At 37.4% G+C, this 21,103-nt stretch overlaps 1 protein-coding gene across 25 annotated transcripts in view; it reads right to left on the bottom strand.

Annotated features, from left to right (window-relative positions):
• Window positions 1-21,103, bottom strand: part of LOC127140870 (golgin subfamily A member 6-like protein 1) — a 46,838-nt gene continuing 25,735 nt past the window's right edge. For 8 of the 25 annotated variants that reach the window (XM_051068790.1, XM_051068796.1, XM_051068812.1 and 5 more), the window contains 28 exons: window positions 9,573-9,620; window positions 9,373-9,417; window positions 8,811-8,858; window positions 8,611-8,658; window positions 8,301-8,348; window positions 7,977-8,048; window positions 7,383-7,430; window positions 7,073-7,120; window positions 6,720-6,836; window positions 6,158-6,205; window positions 5,957-6,004; window positions 5,647-5,694; window positions 5,151-5,198; window positions 4,841-4,888; window positions 4,644-4,691; window positions 4,083-4,130; window positions 3,882-3,929; window positions 3,731-3,778; window positions 3,451-3,522; window positions 2,875-2,922; window positions 2,567-2,614; window positions 2,235-2,312; window positions 1,527-1,574; window positions 1,217-1,264; window positions 936-1,116; window positions 707-808; window positions 542-619; window positions 1-437 (listed from right to left, as the gene is read on the bottom strand). In XM_051068790.1, the coding sequence (XP_050924747.1) occupies window positions 225-437; window positions 542-619; window positions 707-808; window positions 936-1,116; window positions 1,217-1,264; window positions 1,527-1,574; window positions 2,235-2,312; window positions 2,567-2,614; window positions 2,875-2,922; window positions 3,451-3,522; window positions 3,731-3,778; window positions 3,882-3,929; window positions 4,083-4,130; window positions 4,644-4,691; window positions 4,841-4,888; window positions 5,151-5,198; window positions 5,647-5,694; window positions 5,957-6,004; window positions 6,158-6,205; window positions 6,720-6,836; window positions 7,073-7,120; window positions 7,383-7,430; window positions 7,977-8,048; window positions 8,301-8,348; window positions 8,611-8,658; window positions 8,811-8,858; window positions 9,373-9,417; window positions 9,573-9,620 (1,870 nt within the window). In that variant the 3' untranslated portion in view covers window positions 1-224. Of the gene's footprint in view, window positions 438-541; window positions 620-706; window positions 809-935; window positions 1,117-1,216; window positions 1,265-1,526; window positions 1,575-2,234; window positions 2,313-2,566; window positions 2,615-2,874; window positions 2,923-3,450; window positions 3,523-3,730; window positions 3,779-3,881; window positions 3,930-4,082; window positions 4,131-4,643; window positions 4,692-4,840; window positions 4,889-5,150; window positions 5,199-5,646; window positions 5,695-5,956; window positions 6,005-6,157; window positions 6,206-6,719; window positions 6,837-7,072; window positions 7,121-7,382; window positions 7,431-7,976; window positions 8,049-8,300; window positions 8,349-8,610; window positions 8,659-8,810; window positions 8,859-9,372; window positions 9,418-9,572; window positions 9,621-9,882; window positions 9,931-10,082; window positions 10,131-16,947; window positions 16,996-17,156; window positions 17,229-21,103 lie in introns of all 25 variants that reach the window. The other 17 variants (XM_051068797.1, XM_051068807.1, XM_051068808.1 and 14 more) reach the window with 12 other exon arrangements.

Raw genomic sequence — 21,103 nt, 5'->3', positions numbered from 1 at the left:
TTCCAACAGACTTAATTATAATTCAACTTATGTTCAAAAATAAATTTTGTTTACAGACACATAATCAGCATTAAGATATGAATTCTGCACATAAGGCTTTAAATAATCAGATTTAGTTAATCTGAACTAATCTAGCAAAATTCTTCATTCACACAAATGAAAACTTAGCAAATAGTAATGTTTGATCCCTGACAAACACTCAGGTTTTCTCATCATTGCTGACTTCATTGCCTCCTCTTCATGGCAGAAGCAGACTTGATGTCTCGTGGGAAAATGTCCCAGGCGTCCAGCCCAGGAACATGATTCTCCCAGTCCGGCTGAAGAGGAGGATTGTTTAAAGCCATCAAACAACCCAACCAGTAGCATTCAGAGGCCAGAAGTCTGAAGTTCTCCATCACATTCTGGTGGTACTGAGCTCCATGTTGTAGGAAAGGACTCTGTATGAGAGACATGGTTCAACTTTACATGTTCAGTCCATTTTATCCACAGATGAAGCTGTGAACTGTTTGGTTTCCAAAGCTGTAAAGTATAACACACCTACCTGAAGAAGATCTTCTTTCCTGCTGTGGTACAGATTCATCTGAAGACTGTGAATTGTTAACTGTCTGAACTCTTTGACCTGGAACACAGGAAAATGCTGCTTACACAAGTACAGTAGCAGAAGATTTAATGGTCCAGTTTTAGACAGTAGACTTCAGTCCAGTACCTTCTGAGGTGTTAGTCCACTGCTGTTCTCAATCAGTCCAAACACTTCATCTATCTGCTTCTTCTTTCTCTCCATTTCTTCTGCTGCATCTCTAAACATTTTCTATAATTATCAGTTGGAGTTTCATCCAGATAAACAAAGGAACAACAGTAAGTTGATTTCATTTTAACTTTGAACAGGAGTTGAAGAAGTAAACTACAGAGTAACATCTCTTCAGACTGTACTGTACCTGAGTCAGATCTCTGGTAAACTCTCTGCTCACAGCATTAGATTTCAGATGATCTTTGATTTTAGGCCACTGCAGCAGTTTCAGTTTGTTATACATCTCTGTCAGTTTGGTTTTACTGACTGGGTTGTTCATGCTCTCAGTGTCTCCTGTCTTTATTGAAAGAGACAGGTCTGCTGCCACTCTATTCAAAGAAAGATACAATGTGATTGTGGAAGAACTTTCCAAGTTAACATTTACACTGAATTTGAATTCATAGTTTCAGCTCTTTGTATGTACAGTACCTGTCTTTGAATGATTTCAGCTCCTTTTCCTTTTGGTTCAGACTAGATCTGTGGAGTAAAAATTCAGAGTGTGAAAAAGCTTCATGTTGTTACTGAACACATGAAGAAGCATCAACTGAACTAAAGTTAACATCAATGGTTTAACACACTGAATCAGCAGGTTAGTTATTTACAGTGTATTACAGGGCTGTTGTGTTGGATTGCTTTGTATTGTACAGGTCTGACTGTGTCCACACTCTGTGTTCAAGCTTCAGTAAATTTAAAGTCTGTTTCACGTCTCATTAAAAGTTCACTTCAGAAAAATACTGACCTTGCCTCATGAAGTTTCTCTTTGTAAAATGTTTCCATTTCAGTCATTCTGTGTTAAAAACATCATCAGTGGTTAGTCTGGTTAAAACACTTCACAGCACAGATTCATTGTTAATATCATTGATTCTGTCAACAAGGAATGGTTTACTTTTAAAATATCTCTTTTAATCAAATACTTCAACAGTGTTTTCAGATATGAAAGTCAGGACCAAGTTCTGATTCAAGTTTCATGTTTTTGTTGCATTTGAATCTGTTAGTTTTGGTTTCATGTCACAGTTTTACGAGTCCACCAACTAGATCTGCCTGACATTCCTCCACCACCTATGTATGCTGTATACAGTAATTTGTGTTTGTCTGACCTTGGCAAGCTGTAGATTCAACTCATCCTCTCAGAAAATAACTTTTAGTATGTTTATGCATTTTTTCGAGTTGACTCTTGAGAGTACCATTACACCAAATCACAAGTATATAATCTCCTCTCCCCATGTGTTTCCACTGTTAATTTATTTCTCTTAGGGTCAATTCCATCCTCTGTTGTTTTAATGTGTGACAAGCATCAACTCCATGTGAAAATTCCAAAAGTCCATACAAGAAACAGTTTATTCACAAAACAGTTTATTCACGCTGCAAACCAACCTTTGGTCCAAACTGAAAAATATGAAGGTTCACATCAAAAAAGGTAGGTGTGAAAGCACCCTTAGAAACAAACCTTTCTTTGTGTTCACGTTCATGTTGTTCACACCGTCGGCAGCTGGGTTTCATGGTTTCTTCATTCCTAAGCCTTTTCCTGTACAGAAGAAGTAGATTTGTTATCAGTTTATTATAATTTGGGATGAACTGACAAGCAGAGAATCAGACAGGAACTATCTGATGTATTAAAGAGTGAGCTCTCCTGTCCCTTCATCCAAACAGAAATAAAAGAACATATGTGAGAGCAAATGTACATTTAAAAAAACCTGTAATATGATTGATTTGACATTTCCATGTCAACCTATAAAGTAAATCTGAATTCATAATTTCAGCTCTTTGTATGTACAGTACCTGTCTTTGACTGATTTCAGTTCTTCCTCTTTTTGTTTCAGAGAAGATCTGTGGAGGAAAAATTCAGTGTGAAAAAGCTTCATGTTGTTACTGAACACATGATGAAGCATCAACTGAATTAAAGTTAGCATCAATGGTTTAACACACTGAATCAGCAGGTTAGTTATTTACAGTGTATTACAGGGCTGTTGTGTTGGATTGCTTTGTATTGTACAGGTCTGACTGTGTCCACACTCTGTGTTCAAGCTTCAGTAAATTTAAAGTCTGTTTCACGTCTCATTAAAAGTTCACTTCAGAAAAATACTGACCTTGCCTCATGAAGTTTCTCTTTGTAAAATGTTTCCATCTCAGTCATGCTGTGTTAAAAACATCATCAGTGTTTAGTCTGATTAAAACACTTCACAGCACAGATTCATTGTAAAATTCACTGATTCTTTCAACACTCATGAGTCACTGTGCACTAAATAACTTTGTCTGACAGACCTACATCCTGTCATCATCAATTGCATTTGCTGTGTCTCACTGCTCTTGTCATTGACTGGTTTATAGACGGCATGTGTCTGATGTTGGCATATTGCCAGTTCAATTCATCCTCTAAGAAAATAACTTACAAATTTCAGCATTTTTATGCATTGTTTCAAACTAATTTTAGCTTTTTCATCAAATCAAATTACAGTTAAATATTTCCCTCCCCATGTGCTGCCATAGTTCATTTTTATTCTTCTGTTGTTTAATGGGTGATGAGCCACCTCTTTTGGTCGGACCAAATTTTGGTCCTTTGGTCTGAGGAACCTTTCACACCTGCTACTTTGGTTCAGACCAAACTGAAAAATTTGAAGGTACACATAAAAAAGGTAGGCGTGAAAGGACCATTAAAAACAAACCTTTCTTTGTGTTCACATTCATGTTGTTCACATCGTCGGCAGCTTGATTTCATGGTTTCTTCATTCCTAAACCTTTTCCAGTACAAAAGAAACACATTTGTTATCAGTTTATTATTAGTTTGGGATGAACAAATTGTACAGGAGAAGAAACAGGAACTATCTGACAGCTGTCTCCTGTATTAAAGAGAGAGAACAAATGTACATTTGATTGATTTGACAATTCCAAGTCAGTGTGAAGTAAATCTGAATTCATAGTTTCACCTCTTTGTATGTACAGTACCTGTCTCTGACTAATTTCAGTTCTTCATCTTTTTGTTTCAGAGCAGATCTGTGGAAGAAAAATTCAGAGTGTGAAAAAGCTTCAGTTTAAAGTCTGAAATTTAAAGTCTGTTTCACGTCTCATTAAGAGTTCACTTTAGAAAAATACTGACCTTGCCTCATGAAGTTTCTCTTGGTTTAATCTTTCCATCTCAGTCATTCTGTGTTAAAAACATCATCAGTTGTTAGTCTGGTTAAAACACTTCAGAGCACAGATTCATTATTAAAATTAACAACCTTACAAGTTGATTCTTTTATTTTTCCAAGTCAAAAAAATTTGAATTTGTAGTTTCAGCTCTTTGTATGTACAGTACCTGTTTTTGACTGATTTCAGTTCTTCCTCTTTTTGTTTCAGAGAAGATCTGTGGAGGAGAAATTCAGAGTGTGAAAAGTTCCTACTGAACACATACTAAGGTATCAACTGAACTACCACATCATGTTCATTGTACTGAGGCTTACAGATGTGTACTGTTCTAAGTTAGATCTTGCCATCAGCCATTAGCTCATATTATCTGTGTTGTACCATCCAAGTTCATCAAACTCTCCCCATTCTATATTCTCATTGTTTTATGAGCTGATATCCTTAGTATTACTGAACACAGAAACACAGGACTCTCCAGGGTAAAGCAATGATCCAGTAGGTTTTTTGTGATGGCCACCAGCTTTAATTCTTTCAACTTCCTTCCTGAGAATCATGTGGAAACATTGCTGCTGGATTCTTTTGAAACTGATGCAGAATTTAAAAGTGAACTGATTTAGGCTGTAGACTGTGTTTTTAGTTTTCTGAATATCATCATCTTTAGCTTCAGGGACACCTGATGTAACTGCTCCCACTTCACAGCTCTATACAAAGTTAACTGTAGAAAAATACTGACCTGGCCCAATGAAGATTGTTTTGGTACAATCTTTCCATGTCTGTCAAACTGTGTAAAAAAACATCATCAGTGGTTAGTCTGATTAAAACACTTCAGAACAGAAATTCATTATTAAAATGAACATTCTTGTAAGTTGATTGATTTTCCAAGTAAAATACAAAATTATGTGTAGTTTCAGCTCTTTGTATGAACAGTACCTGTCTCTGACTGATTTCAGTTCTTCCTCTTTTTGTTTCAGGGCAGATCTGTGGAGGAAAAATTCAGAGTGTGAAAAAGCTTCATGTTGTTACTGAACACATGATGAAGCATCAACTGAACTAAAGTTAGCATCAATGGTTTAACACACTGAATCAGCAGGTTAGTTATTTACAGTGTATTACAGGGCTGTTGTGTTGGATTGCTTTGTATTGTACAGGTCTGACTGTGTCCACACTCTGTGTTCAAGCTTCAGGAAATTTAAAGTCTGTTTCACGTCTCATTAAAAGTTCACTTCAGAAAAATACTGACCTTGCCTCATGAAGCTTCTCTTGGTTTAATCTTTCCATCTCAGTCATTCTGTGTTAAAAACATCATCAGTGTTTAGTCTGATTAAAACACTTCAGAGCACAGATTCATTATTAAAATGAAGAATATTATATGATGATTCTTTTTATTTTTCCAAGTCAACCTATGAATTTGAATTTGTACTTATAGCTCTTAGCCTGTACAGTATCTGTTTTTGACTGCTTTCAGTTCTTCCTCTTTTTGTTTCAGAGCAGATCTCACTCCTGCGACTTTGGTTTAGATCAAACTGAAAAGTCCCAAAGTTCAGATAAAAAAGGAAGGTGTGAAAGCACCCTTAGAAACAAAGGTTTCTTTGTGTTTATGTTCATGTTGTTCACACAACATGAGTCTGGTTAAAACACTTCAGAGCACAGGATTCATTATTATAATCAAGAGTCTGATAAGTGTTTGATTTTTCAAATCAGTGTATAAGTACAATTAACACTTGTATGTACAGTACCTGATTCTGACTGATTTCAGTTCTTCATCTTTTTGTTTCAGAGCAGATCTGTGGAGGAAAAAATCAGTCTATGAAAAAGCTTCATGTTGTTACTGAACACATGATGAAGCATCAACTGAATTAAAGTTAGCATCAATGGTTTAACACACTGAATCAGCAGGTTAGTTATTTACAGTGTATTACAGGGCTGTTGTGTTGGATAACTTTGTATTGTACAGGTCTGACTGTGTCCACACTCTGTGTTCAAGCTTCAGTAAATTTAAAGTCTGTTTCACGTCTCATTAAGAGTTCACTTTAGAAAAATACTGACCTTGCCTCATGAAGTTTCTCTTGGTTTAATCTTTCCATTTCAGTCATTCTGTGTTAAAAACATCATCAGTTGTTAGTCTGGTTAAAACACTTCATAGCACAGATTTATTATTAAAATTAACAACCTTACAAGTTGATTCTTTTATTTTTCCAAGTCAAAAAAATTTGAATTTGTAGTTTCAGCTCTTTGTATGTACAGTACCTGTCTCTGACTGATTTCAGTTCTTCCTCTTTTTGTTTCAGAGAAGATCTGTGGAGGAAAAATGCAGAGTGTGAAAAGTTCCTATTGAACACATACTAAGGTATCAACTGAACTACCACATCATGTTCATTGTACTGAGGCTTACGTATGTGTACCATCCTAAGTTAGATCTTGCCATCAGCCATTAGCTCATATTATCTGTGTTGTACCATCCAAGTTCATCAAACTCTCCCCATTCTATATTCTCATTGTTTTATAAGCTGATATCCTTAGTATTACTGAACACAGAAACACAGGACTCTCCAGGGTAAAGCAATGATCCAGTAGGTTTTTTGTGATGGCCACCAGCTTTAATTCTTTCAACTTCCTTCCTGAGAAATCATGTGGAAACATAGCTGCTGGATTCTTTTGAAACTGATGCAGACTTTAAAAGTGAACTGATTTAGGCTGTAGACTGTGTTTTTAGTTTTCTGAATATCATCATCTTTAGCTTCAGGGACACCTGATGTAACTGCTCCCACTTCACAGCTCTATACAAAGTTAACTGTAGAAAAATACTGACCTGGCCCAATGAAGATTGTTTTGGGGTGTTTGTATCTCAGCAGGTGTTTGACTAACTGGGTTGTTCATGTTCTTTGTGCCTTCTTTCATTATTGAAACACCCAGCTCAGCTGCCATTCTGTACCAACAAAGATAAAATGAGAAAATGAATAAAATATGTATTAAAAACTGTTTCCTTTTGCTGTTTGGTTTTTCAAAAGGTCCCTATATACTACATTGTTTTGGGATGTTCACATAAAAGTTGAAAATCACAAATGACATATTAAAGTCTTTCATCTTCAATCCAAAACAGTGGTCCTAGTTCACTAACATCAAACTGGACTTTGTAGTTTCAGCTCTTTGTATGTACAGTACCTGTCTTTGAATGATTTCAGTTCTTCCTCTTTTTGTTTCAGAGTAGATCTGTGGAGGAAAAATTCAGAGAGTGAACAAGCTTCATGTTGTTACTGAACACATGAAGAAGCATCAACTGAATTAAAGTTAGCATCAATGGTTTAACACACTGAATCAGCAGGTTAGTTATTTACAGTGTATTACAGGGCTGTTGTGTTGGATTGCTTTGTATTGTACAGGTCTGACTGTGTCCACACTCTGTGTTCAAGCTTCAGGAAATTTAAAGTCTGTTTCACGTCTCATTAAAAGTTCACTTCAGAAAAATACTGACCTTGCCTCCTGAAGTTTCTCTTTGTAAAATCTTTCCATCTCAGTCATTCTGTGTTAAAAACATCATCAGTGTTTAGTCTGATTAAAACACTTCACAGCACAGATTCATTGCTAAAATCACTGATTCTGTCAACAAGGAATGGTTTACTTTTAAAATGTATCTCTGAGCTTTTAATCAAATACTTTAACAGTGTTTTCAGATCTGAAAAAGTCAAGACCAAGTTCTAATTCAAGTTTCATGTTTTTTAATTCTGTACGTTTTGGTTTCATGTCACAAGTCCACCACGTAGCTTTGCCTGACATACGTACATGTTGTTGTTATCACCTGTGTGTGTTGTGTCTCCCTATACTTGACACTAATTGGTTTATGAACAACTGTGTCTGTTGTTGGCATCTTTTCAGTTTTCACACTGCCAATGAACCAAACCATGGTTCAGTTTGATCTAGGCTGAGACCACCTCTTTTGGTCGGACCAAATTTTGGTCCTTTGGTCTGAGGAACCTTTCACACCTGTTACTTTGGTTCAGACCAAACTGAAAAATTTGAAGGTACGCATAAAAAAAAGGAAGGTGTGAAAGGACCATTAAAAACAAACCTTTCTTTATGTTCACGTTCATGTTGTTCACACCGTCGGCAGCTGGATTTCATGGTTTCTTCATTCCTAAGCCTTTTCCAGTACAGAAGAACTACATTTGTTATCAGTTTATTATAATTTGGGATGAACTGACAAGCAGAGAATCAGACAGGAACTATCTGATGTATTAAAGAGTGAGCTCTCCTGTTCCTTCATCCAAACAGAAATAAAAGAACATATGTGAGAGCAAATGTACATTTAAAAAACCTGTAATATGATTGATTTGACATTTCCATGTCAACCTATAAAGTAAATCTGAATTCATAATTCATGCAAGTAAAGTACCTGTTTTTGACTAATTTCAGTTCTTCCTCTTTTTGTTTCAGAGCAGATCTGTGGAGGAGAAATTCAGTCTATGAAAAAGCTTCATGTTGTTACTGAACACATGAAGAAGCATCAACTGAATTAAAGTTAGCATCAATGGTTTAACACACTGAATCAGCAGGTTAGTTATTTACAGTGTATTACAGGGCTGTTGTGTTGGATTGCTTTGTATTGTACAGGTCTGACTGTGTCCACACTCTGTGTTCAAGCTTCAGTAAATTTAAAGTCTGTTTCACGTCTCATTAAAAGTTCACTTCAGAAAAATACTGACCTTGCCTCCTGAAGTTTCTCTTGGTTTAATCTTTCCATCTCAGTCATTCTGTGTTAAAAACATCATCAGTTGTTAGTCTGGTTAAAACACTTCAGATCACAGATTCATTATTAAAATTAACAACCTTACAAGTTGATTCTTTTATTTTTCCAAGTCAAAAAATTTGAATTTGTAGTTTCAGCTCTTTGTATGTACAGTACCTGTTTTTCACTGATTTCAGTTCTTCCTCTTTTTCTTTCAGAGAAGATCTGTGGAGGAAAAATGCAGAGTGTGAAAAGTTCCTATTGAACACATACTAAGGTATCAACTGAACTACCACATCATGTTCATTGTACTGAGGCTTACGGATGTGTACTGTTCTAAGTTAGATCTTGCCATCAGCCATTAGCTCATATTATCTGTGTTGTACCATCCAAGTTCACCAAACTCTCCCCATTCTATATTCTCATTGTTTTATAAGCTGATATCCTTAGTGTTACTGAACACAGAAACACAGGACTCTCCAGGGTAAAGCAATGATCCAGTAGGTTTTTTGTGATGGCCACCAGCTTTAATTCTTTCAACTTCCTTCCTGAGAAATCATGTGGAAACATAGCTGCTGGATTCTTTTGAAACTGATGCAGAATTTAAAAGTGAACTGATTTAGGCTGTAGACTGTGTTTTTAGTTTTCTGAATATCATCATCTTTAGCTTCAGGGACACCTGATGTAACTGCTCCCACTTCACAGCTCTATACAAAGTTAACTGTAGAAAAATACTGACCTGGTCCAATGAATGCCTTGGTACAATCTTTCCATGTCTGTCAAACTGTGTAAAAATATTACAAGTGATTAGTCTGGCTGAAACATTTCAGAGCAGAAATTAATTATTAAAATGAACATTCTTGTAAGATGATTGATTTTCCAAGTCAGCGTATAAAGTACAAAAGAATTTGTAGTTTCAGCTCTTTGTATGTACAGTACCTGATTCTGAATGATTTCAGTTCTTCCTCTTTTTGTTTCAGAGCAGATCTGTGGAGGAAAAATTCAGAGTGTGAAAAAGCTTCATGTTGTTACTGAACACATGAAGAAGCATCAACTGAATTAAAGTTAGCATCAATGGTTTAACACACTGAATCAGCAGGTTAGTTATTTACAGTGTATTACAGGGCTGTTGTGTTGGATTGCTTTGTATTGTACAGGTCTGACTGTGTCCACACTCTGTGTTCAATCTTCAGGAAATTTAAAGTCTGTTTCACGTCTCATTAAAAGTTCACTTCAGAAAAATACTGACCTTGCCTCATGAAGTTTCTCTTGGTTTAATCTTTCCATCTCAGTCATTCTGTGTTAAAAACATCATCAGTTGTTAGTCTGATTAAAATACTTGAGATCACAGATTTATTATTAAAATTAACAACCTTACAAGTTGATTCTTTTATTTTTCCAAGTCAAAAAATTTGAATTAGTAGTTTCAGCTCTTTGTATGTACAGTACCTGTCTCTGACTGACTTCAGTTCTTCCTCTTTTTGTTTCAGAGCAGATCTGTGGAGGAAAAATGCAGAGTGTGAAAAAGCTTCATGTTATAACTGAACACATGAAGAAGTATAAACTAAATTACCAAATCATTTTCATTTTACGAAGGTATAAGGATGTGTACAGTCGCTAGATAAATCTTTCCATTAGTAATATAATCATATTAACCATCTCATACCATCTGGTTTCATCAAACTCTGCTTGGCTGTAGCAGTATTTTTTGAGGACACATGAATGAATTTCAATGAATGTGATTTCAATGAATTGGACACTCAACCTAAGGTTTTATTGCCCCTAATTTGAAATATCCTGTTGAGCAATGAGGCTAACATACCATCAGAAAGTATAGCCATCTTAACAGTTTTCACACAGTATTTTAATTTAATGTTCCAAACTTCATGTAGATTGTAGTTATGTTCAAGTGTTACTTTGTCTAAATTAAAGTCCTGTTTTATGTCGCACAGAGTAGAGAAGTGTGAGGGGCAGCTGGTTCTGGAAATGTTTTTCCCCATTCTCTATTCCTTAATGACTGTCTAAGATAATCCAGTGATCCTATGATGTAATTATATAAACAACTGAAGTTTGTCAATCAATGTGTTAACCCGGCCTAAAATTCAATTTTAATTATTTTTATTTGTCCCATATCTCAAGGCTTTTCTATTTGCTCCCTTTGAAAATTATGCTGAGATTACATTAGGGAACAAACAAACAAAAAACCCTGTATAAATTAATAAGTATAATAAAGACATTAAAAGTACAGATAACATGTTAGAGTTGAAGGCAACTGGACTTCTCTATTCCTTGAAGATGTTTCACCTCTGATCTGAAAGGTTTGCTTAACCTTTAGTGGAGCTGTCACTTTGGAGGTGGTCTGAAAGTCCTTGACCCACCCTGCCATCGTGTCTGTGTGTCGTTAGGGTTATGTGACCCTTATGACTCACAACAGCTTTTAGAAATGAAGAAGTCTTTCCAATAAGAGGTGAGACATCTTCAAGGAACCTAAAAGAAGTCAACTCTATCATGTATTATTATGTACCATAATGTGGATGACTGAACCTACACAGACACAGTGTTACTGTTATTTAAACCATGGTTTTAAATTGTCCATAAGATATTAGAGAACTGATGATTTTTACAGTGTGTTGAAGATTGTTCCAGGAGGTTGGGGTATTAAAACAAAAGGCTGACTTTCCTAGTTTGTTCTGTATTCAAGGGACTTTGAATATAAGTCGATCATTTCAACTCAGTCATTTGAGCAAGTTTGATTAGTGGAAATGTTCCAATCAAGCATCGTTGCAATATAAGATGGTAGCTTTCTGATTATGGCCTCATAAATATACAGACACCAATGTTTGTTTTGCCTCTTAGTCAGAGAAGACCAACCGACTTTATCAAAGGATATAATTGTGAATACCATAGCTATCTCCAGTAATAAAACTGATGGCAGAATGATGGACTTTATCAAGGAATTTAAGAGTGGAGGATGCAAAAATTCTATACATTACGTCACAGTTATTGAACACAGACAGAAGAACTTCTTTATCAATCCCTTTTTCTGTAAAACATAGGGAAGCAGGTTATGTATATATATATAAATATATATATATATATATATATATATATATATATATATATATTATCAATCCGTTTCAATTTTACAAGCCTGTCATCAAAAGTACAATAGATGTATCATGCAAATGTATTGTCTGATTTTCATGAAACTTAATGTAAATCCCAAGTTTCACATGCCTACGGGACACCCCATAGCCGAATGGTTAGGGTGCGTAACACATGGGCCTCAGTGATCTGAGCAGTGAGTCCCTGGTCAATCTCATCAAACAGGTAAAGCTCTCTGAAGTCAACAGGAGCTTGGACTGAAGCCCAGGACTTATTGTCAAGTTTCCTCAATATGTCAGAGGCAAAGTGAAGAAAAGACTTAAGGGACCTACACTTGGCTGAATCTAACAGCCAACAGAGTGAAATTGCTTAATATCTTGCGCAAAGAACATTAGGGTAACCTTGCTGCCAGCTAGACTCATCTCAGGATGCATCTATCTGCTTACAAACTCAAACCAATGAAATATTATTATCAAACTGTCTGATGCCAGTAGGTTATGCTTTTCCTAAATTTGATTGAATCTCTTTTTAAATTTACCAATTCTTGGCTTCAATCTTAATGTAGCTGTCTGTTTAAAGTTTTAGATAGCAGTCAAGTCAATTTTTATTCATATAGCACCAAATCACAACAGATGTTATCCTGAGGCACTGTCAGTACAGTAGGATTTTTAGATATGAGGTTTGTTAGTATGGCCTTTGGCCATTTTTACATCACTTACTTGACACTTGTTATGGGAATCTTCTGTTGAATAAAGCACAGAGTAAATGGTTGTCTGAAATTCAGAGTACACACTGAGTTACGTCTGTAGGAGAGTGAGGCCCCCATGATTGTTTGTTCATAGATCTGGGGTCTCCACTATCTGTTGCTGATGTGTAAAACAGGCTGAACATATGATATTTCATAATGAGGAACTTTTCGTGCATCCCATGGGAGGCTGGGGACATTGAGTCCGAGTGGACCATGTTCAAAGCATCCGTTGCAGACGCAGCAGGCAGGAGCTGTGCTCAGAAGATTGTCAGAGCCTGTCGAGGTAGCAACCTAAGAAGCTGCTGGTGGACACCAGTGGTGAGGGAAGCCGTCAGGCTAAAGAAAGAAGCCTTTTGGGCTTGGCTAGGCCAGGGGTCTCCTGAAGCAGCAGGCAGGTACCAGGAGGCCAGAAGGGCTGCAGCTTCGTTGGTCGCAGAAGCGAGAACTCGGGTGTAGGAGGAATTCAGTGAAGTCATGCAGAAGGACTTTCAGCTAGTCTCAGGGAGGGAAAACAGGGCCTGCCTCAGGCTGTGTTCAGCTGGAGGGGGGAACTGCTGACCCAGACTGGGAATATCATTGAGCGGTGGAAAGAGCACTTTGAGGAATCCTGAACCCAACCAATATGTCTTTGGTGGAGGAGGCAGAGTCTAAAGACTCAGGGGAAGCCTCGCCCATATTTCTGTCAGAGGTTGCAGAGGTAGTTAAGAAGGTTTCCCCGCGGCAAGGCGCCAGGAGATTCATCCTGAGATGCTGAAGGCTCTGGATATTGGCGGTTTCCATTTTTAAAAAGGGGAACCAGAGTGTGTGCTCCAGTTATTGGGGTATCACACTACTCAGCCTCCCTGGGAAAGTTTACTCCAGGGTGCTGGAAAGGAGGCTCAGACTGACTGTCGAACCTCAGATTCAGGAGGAGAAATGCAGATTTCATCCTTGCCATGGAGCAGCGGACCAGCTTTGCTGAGGGAGTCATGGGAATTTGACCAGCCAGTCTACATATGTTTTGTAGACTTAGAGAAGACTTATGACCATATTCCCTAAGGGATCCTGTGGGGTGGGGGTACTGCAGGGGTATGGGGTACCAGGGATGCTAATGTTAGCTATCCGGCCCTTGCACAACCAAAGTGAGAGCTGTATACGCGTTCTCGGCACAAAGCCAAACACTTTTACGGTGGGTGTTGGACTCCACCAAGGTTAACCCTTGTCTCGGATCCTGTTTGGGGTACTCATGGACAGGATCTCAAGGCGCAACCGAGGTGAGAAGTGTGTCCAGTTTGGGGACCTCAGAATCGTGTCTCTGCTTTTTGTACACGACATGGTTCTGTTGGCTTCATCAGACCATGACCCTCAGCACAAGCTGGGGAGGTTTGCAGCCGAGTATGAAGCAGTAGGGTTGAGGGTCAGCACCTCCAAGTCTGAAGCTATGGTTCTCAACTGGAAAATGGTGCATTGTTCCCTCCTGGTGGGGGGAGAGTTGCTGTCTCAAGCGAAGGAGTTTAAGTATCTCGGGGTCTTGTTCACGAGCGACAGGAGGATGGAGCGTGAGATTGACAGGTGGATTGGTGTGGTGTCAGCAGTAATGCGATCACTGCACCGGACCGTTGTGGTGAAGAGGGAGCTGAGTTGGAAGGCAAAGTTCTCAATTTACCAGTCGATCTACGTTCCGACCCTCACCTGTGGTCATGAGATTTGGGTAGTGACCAAAAAACAAGATCACAGACACAGTGAGTTTCCTCCAGAGAGTGTCTGTACTTAGCCTTAGAGATAGGGTCAGATGCACAACATTCGGAGGGAGCTTGGAGTAGAGCCCCTGCCCTTTCACGTCGAAAGGAGCCAGTTGATGTGGTTTGGGCATCTGGTTGGGATGCCTCCTGGGTGGATTCCTTTGGAGGTTTTCTGGCCATGCCCAACTGGGAGGAGACCCCGGGGCAGACCCAGAACTTGCTGGAGAGACTGTATATCTCATCTGGCCTGGGAACACCTTGGAATCCCCCAGGAAGAGCTGGAAAATGTTGCCAGGGAGAGGGATGTCTGGAATGCAAGCTTGTTGCCACCACGACCCAATTTTGGACGAGGAGACTGACTGATCTATCAACCCCCAGACTCTGACTTTGACACTTACAAGATTAAACTGGATGAACTTTTACATTTTATTAATAATGACAAGAATTTTGTTCTTGGTGGTATTAATATTTCTAAAGAGAATAATGTAAAAGACTTAAAAGCTTTTATTATTTTTTGGACAATTTCTTTCCTATTGTACTCTTCCATGATCTAAAAAGTTTGAGGCCTCATGTCTTAAATTAAAAGTTAAAGTTCTGAATGGAAAAACTGCAACAACTATGTGGAAACCTGTGACACCACATACAATGTTCTAATTGATGAATAAGTGACAAACTACATCAACAAAAGTGACAAACTTTACAAATGCTAAATCAAGGATCCAAGTAATTCAATACAAATGAGTAAGTGAAGACATCACTCCAAACATATTAAAGCTTCTTGGGGTGATCAAAAGCAATCCTGTAAGGTGCTCACCAAAGTCCTCAGCTGGGGTCACAAAACCACTGTGCTTACTGACACAAAAAACAAACATAATATCAGAGACACCAGCAATAATCTATGCTTACCTAACTCTAACAGTTTCAACAGTAATTTTATCTCCGTCGGTGAAAATCCTTCTAACAAAATTGCAAACCAGTGGGTGCTACTTTTAGACAATATCTTCAAGGCAATTATTTGAATTAATTCTTTCAGACACAAACCTTACAGAAATAAAGTGTCTACAATCATTACAAATATGAAAAGCTTCCATACACCTGGCACAGAAGAAATATGTAGCAATATTCTTAAAGTCAGTGTAAATGAAACTGTGGAGCCACTTGGGTACTATATCAATATGTCTGCTTTGTCGGATTGTGCCTAAAATGACAAATACTGACAAAATTATACCAGTCCATAAGTCTGAGGATAAAAAATGATATGCACAACTATCGACCTATACCTATACTGCCTCCTATATCCAAATTACTTGAGAAAATTTTGATTTGGTGATAATTTGGATGAAATATTCTTATTTCTTTACAGTATTGCTTTAGAAAATACAGCACCACTTGTGTAGCAGTTTTTGATCTCACTTTTAAAAAAGTCAGTAAATGGACTGTACTTATATAGCGCTTTTCTAGTCTTTTCGACCACTCAAAGCATTTCCCACTACAGATCACATTAACCCCATTCACACACATTCATACAGCACATGTATATACAAAGTGCTTTTTCTATACATTCACACATCGATGCACACACATCAGAGGCAATTTGGGGTTCAGTATCTTGCCCAAGGATACTTTGGCATGCAGACTGGAGGAGCCGGGAATCGATTGGTGGGCGACTGCTCTACCTCCTGAGCCACAGCCACCCCAATGATGCTATAGCATTGGAATTTTGACTTATCAAAAGCATTTGGCACTATAGCCACTACAGCAAACTACAACATTATAGTGATGGCTGATGATACAAGTTTATTCTTATCACACAAAAATTTATGTGAACAAAGTCATCTGTGCCATAATCACGGTCCAAATTTAGTTGTTCCTACTCACCCTCTTTTCCACTGCTATAACTTTCTGAATCTTACAGAATGTATCTACTGCAATACTTTTATCATGTATAATGTTGTATATATGCTTAATGACAAACTTTGTGACCTTATTCAGACTTACCTTCTCTCACAAGCATAAGACTAGTAGAAAACATAAAGAGTAAGAAATGTAAACTGAAATGTAGCGAGGTGTGGAATGACCTTTATAACACTATAAAATTGTCTTTATCTGTGTCTGTTTTCAAAAAGAGCTTAAAAAGCAGTTGCTCCTGATACCCTGAATGGCAGGGGACTTCAGAACTGGTTCCTCTACTGGGTTGTTATTTCCACTTTCCTTATATATCTGATTGTTTATCTTTGGAGGGTTTCAGGTTAGCATTAGGTTTTTCTGGTTGTATTTGTACATGTAATATCTGGGTCCCTATTTACAAGCCTCTGCAGCTTTTTAAGGTGTCCTGTTTTTACCCATTTTATTGTACTTTATCCATTCTGTGTTAAATGAAATCCAATCCAATCATGTTTCCCTGTTCTGTGTGTCTCCGCCCTGTGTGTCTGTGTGTTTTCTATTTGCAGAGGCGGGGTTGTAGCACCTGCTTCTCATCACCTCATCAGTCCCAGTACATAAGCCTTGGCTCCTCCTCCACTCTTTGCCAGATTGTCCATTCAACTACTGTGGTAACAACTATGTCCATCTTTAATGATTTTTCTAGTGTATATATCTGAAGCCCTCTGTGTTCTTTATTTGCAGACTTGTTTTTTTCTGTGTGTCTCTGTTTCTAAACTCTACATTCCAACTAAACCATGACACTTCAGTGAACTTAAGTCTGTTTCACACTTCATTAAAAGCTCAGAAAAATACTGACCTTGCCTCATCATGTTTCTCTTTGTAAAATGTTTCCATCCCAGTCAGTCTGTGTTAAAAACATCATCAGTGGTTAGATTGGTTAAAACACTTCATATCACAGATTCATTATTAAAATCACTGACTCTGTCAACACTTGTGACTCATTGGATCGTTGATTTTTAAAATGTCTGTCAGGTCTCTTAATTCAATACTATAATAGAAACAAACCTTTCTTTGTGTTCATGTTCTTGTTGCTCACGCCGCCGGCAGCTGGATCTCACATTGACTTCTCTTTTCAGTCTTTTGCTGTACAGAAGAAATATTTATCACTTTATCATAGTTTGACATGAACAACAGAAAGCAACAGGGACCACGTGACATCTCTCTTTGTACAAAAGACTGAGCTCTCCTGTCTCTCCGTACAAGCAGAAATAAAAGAACATGTATGGGCTATGGTGAAATATTTAATAGTATACAATACAGTAAGGGACAAAAGAGACCAATATGTTAGAAAACCAGCTAGATTACTGAAGAATCCATAAAAACAAACCAGCTTGGGGAAGCTGGAACACTTTTAAACAAAAGGATGAAGACCTGCCCCTCCAAAGTTCAGATGTATAGGTAAACTATTTCTCCAATCTCTTGTCCAATAGGGAACAATAAACAGCAAAGACACATACAAAATAAACTGCAAAGTTTAGAGTCAGTCATAATAGATTATCAGAACCTTACTAAGATCCTGTATACACTTTTACTAAAAATGGAAAGTTTTTTCTTTGCATTTTAAAGAATTTCCACACTCACACAATAACACTGAAATGATCTTCATGCACACTGATCTGCAAAAACAATTGAAAATGCACTTCTGTGCATGCCAGGTCACTACCACAGGAGTGTGTGTAAAAATTGTTTTTGACCACATCCACAAGTTACTGAGATGATGACCTGACCTGAATAACTGGGAGGCCACACCCCCACAAAACCACACACAAAAGGACACAACAGCTACAATATATTAGACTGTAGCAACCAAAGAGAAAACAGGCACAATGTAGTTAACCACTATGCACAAATGTTGCCAACTTACACCTAAGCAGCAACCAACTTGTAACCCAACAAATGTTGAGTGTAATTGACCACAACACACCACACATAGTCACACTCCACCACTGACCCAAAACAACTATAGAAAACACCTTTAAAAATAAATCCATAAACATAAAGACAAAAAGAACAAGAGAGAAAATCAATGACTACAGAAGACACAAAGTCAGAACACAACAACAACACAAAATAAAATAAAATCCACAGGCTGACAGGTAGTTATACGCACACCAGTAAGGCACTCTGAACCGAACTGAATTGAACTGTCTCCTGTTTGTATTAGAGTGAGCTCTCCTGTCTCTCCATACAAACAAAAATAAGAGAAAGTGTGGAATTAAATGTGCATTTAAAAGAAACTGCCAAAGCAAACTGGAATTAGCAATGTCAGCTGTGTGCATGTTCACTACCTGTCTCTGAATTGAAAGAATTTTTCCCCTTCTTCCTCTTTTTGTTTCACAGCCGATCTGTGGAGTAAAAATGCAGCTTAATGTTACTGCTGAACACATAATGAAGCGACAATTGAATTAAAGTTTGAACAAGATGAAAGATACTGAACAAATGAATTGTACACATGATAAGGCTCCTCTGAGTCATAAACTTTCATTAAGTATTTTATAAAACACAAAGACACTCGGGAAATTAAAAATAAAACAAACAAGTACATGGGATGAGGTTTCATTTTTCCTTTTGAGTACCCTCAGCACTCACACTGATCATCTGTTCACTCTCACTACTTTCTTTTGATTGAAGTAATCATGGAAGACTCATTTACTCTGGAGCTCATGACTGGAAATGGCAACAGTCTTTTGCATGAGGCTCCACAAAGTTGATTTCACATTTCATGTCCTTTTTCTCTGAGTTAATATTTTCTCTGTCCCCTCTCTTCAGTTTTGTTCTTTTTTTGTCTCTCTCTTCTTCTCCTGTCACTTTCTGTAGGTATTTCTGTCGGATCAGTGAGGTCTGATCTGTATTAGTCTTTATGCCATCACTGTTATTACTATTAGAACTCATTATTGGTTTTATAGCTATCATTATTATTATTAACATTATTTACATCTCAACATGGAATCTGTATTATGCCATGTTCTCTTTCTTATTCCCCCATTCCCCTATCCTGGCCCCGTCAGTAAAAAATAACTATAGGTCTATATCAAATCTACCATTTTCAGGAATGATCATTGAAAAGGTTGTTTTTCAGCAACTTAATGTTCTCTTGGTGCAAAACAATTTCTTTAATGCTTTTCAGTGTAGATTTTGACCACACTACAACACTGAAACTGCACCTGTTAAAAGTTCTGAATGACACTGGTCTGAGCAGTGATACATCAAAAATCTCAGTTCCAGTATTATTATACACTGCGCACTCTGGACACACAAACAGACTGAAAAACCAGGTTTTTCTCAACTACAGAATTTAACCATCTCCTCTTTCTAGAAATGCCATCATTGGACCTGTACAAAACTTATTTAATATCGTGCCATGCCATTGATTTGTCACTTTAATCCACTCATTATATGTAATATTTGTACACCAACCACACACATCATGCAGCTGTTTGCCATTTGCCTGTAGCCATTCAACATCTGTCCACTGTTCCTCATGCTGCACACTTTCTGCTGAGTGGTTTTGCTCCCTCGCTAGTTATAGCTATATTAATCTTGTATCTGTTAATTGTATTGTGGAGTCGAGCAGGCAACTCCAGCAGCAACTAACAAGATAGACTGACAATACACACTGCCACCCAGAGAGGATTCGTTTCCAAGCAATCAGCTCCTATCAACAAGGCAAATTTTGGATAGGCAGTGCACTGGTAATGTAGTAAATGGTCCCACAACCCCCGAGCCTTACATTAAAATACATTATATCTTTTGCATCAGTATTGACAAGAAAAATAATTCTATTAAAATGGAGGTTGCCAGCCCACACCATAGTCTCATTTTAGTCCTTTACTGCATAGGAAGTACATTTGTTTATTGTAGTTTGGGATGAACTGATTGTTGAGCAGAGAAAAGTATTGGCACCATTTGGCACCAGGCAACATTTCAGGATTTCCCAATGTGCATGGAAGAAAGCCACTGTGCAGATATTTACTGTAAAGTTCTGACAAACAGCTGTACTCCCACTCCCATTTTTGTAGTATCCCCTAACATCGGTCTAATGTGTGTTGACTGATGAGTTAAATAATAATAGGTATAAAATGGTTGATGAAAAATGACGTGAATCCAGGAACATGAAAGTGAACCACTGTGATTACCAATTTTGTGCAACATTATTTAATGGTTGATTATGAAAGTAATAGAAAATTTATTTTCCAAAAATGTCATATGGTTTATCAGAGTAACTAAGTAATTCAGCTACATACCTTGCTGCCTCTGTCTGACCACCATCATCATTTTGTGAACTGTGAAACACAAAAAATCAGTTAAATTAGTTTAAACACAGTAAAGTGTAATTAATACCAACTCTCTACTTCTGCTCCTGTGGCAGCATCAACATTATCATCAACATAATATAATTAATAACATTTTAAATCAACCTAAGTAATAATACAAAATCTGTAACTTACGTTCAAATACAAGCCTTTACATTAGAATAGTCCTATACATATGAAGTCTGCCATTGTTCTTAGTCCAACAGTTTTAAGACACTGTCATCAAACACAAGGTGTTTTAAAGTCAGAGCAACTAAACCAAAGGTGACAGAGTGAAAACAGATTCTGTGTGAATCCAACATGTTGAACCAAACATTTGCTCATGATGTTTCTCCCCCAAGTTATTATTAACAATTTAAGGTCCATCAGATCTCACAGAGAGAGAGCCATCATACTCACTCAACAAACACTAAACAAGCTGCTTTTATTTCTGTCTTTTCCTCTTTCATCAAGATCTGAAATTTAACTGTGTATACAGAATATAAATGTAAATCTCCTGGTATTATTTCACTACATTTAGCATTCTTCATTTTACACTATGGACTATTAGAAATGAGAAAATGTGTGGAAGTGCAAAATTATTGTCTTCTCACCTGATAAAATTCCCCATGTTGCAGTTCCTCTTCTCTCTTGTCCAAG

The sequence above is a fragment of the Lates calcarifer genome, unplaced genomic scaffold (assembly GCF_001640805.2).
Source record: "Lates calcarifer isolate ASB-BC8 unplaced genomic scaffold, TLL_Latcal_v3 _unitig_5266_quiver_761, whole genome shotgun sequence".
NCBI classification, from domain to species: domain Eukaryota; kingdom Metazoa; phylum Chordata; class Actinopteri; family Centropomidae; genus Lates; species Lates calcarifer.
Note: the sequence above shows the minus strand (reverse complement) of the source record. Positions and strands in the feature narration are given on the sequence as shown.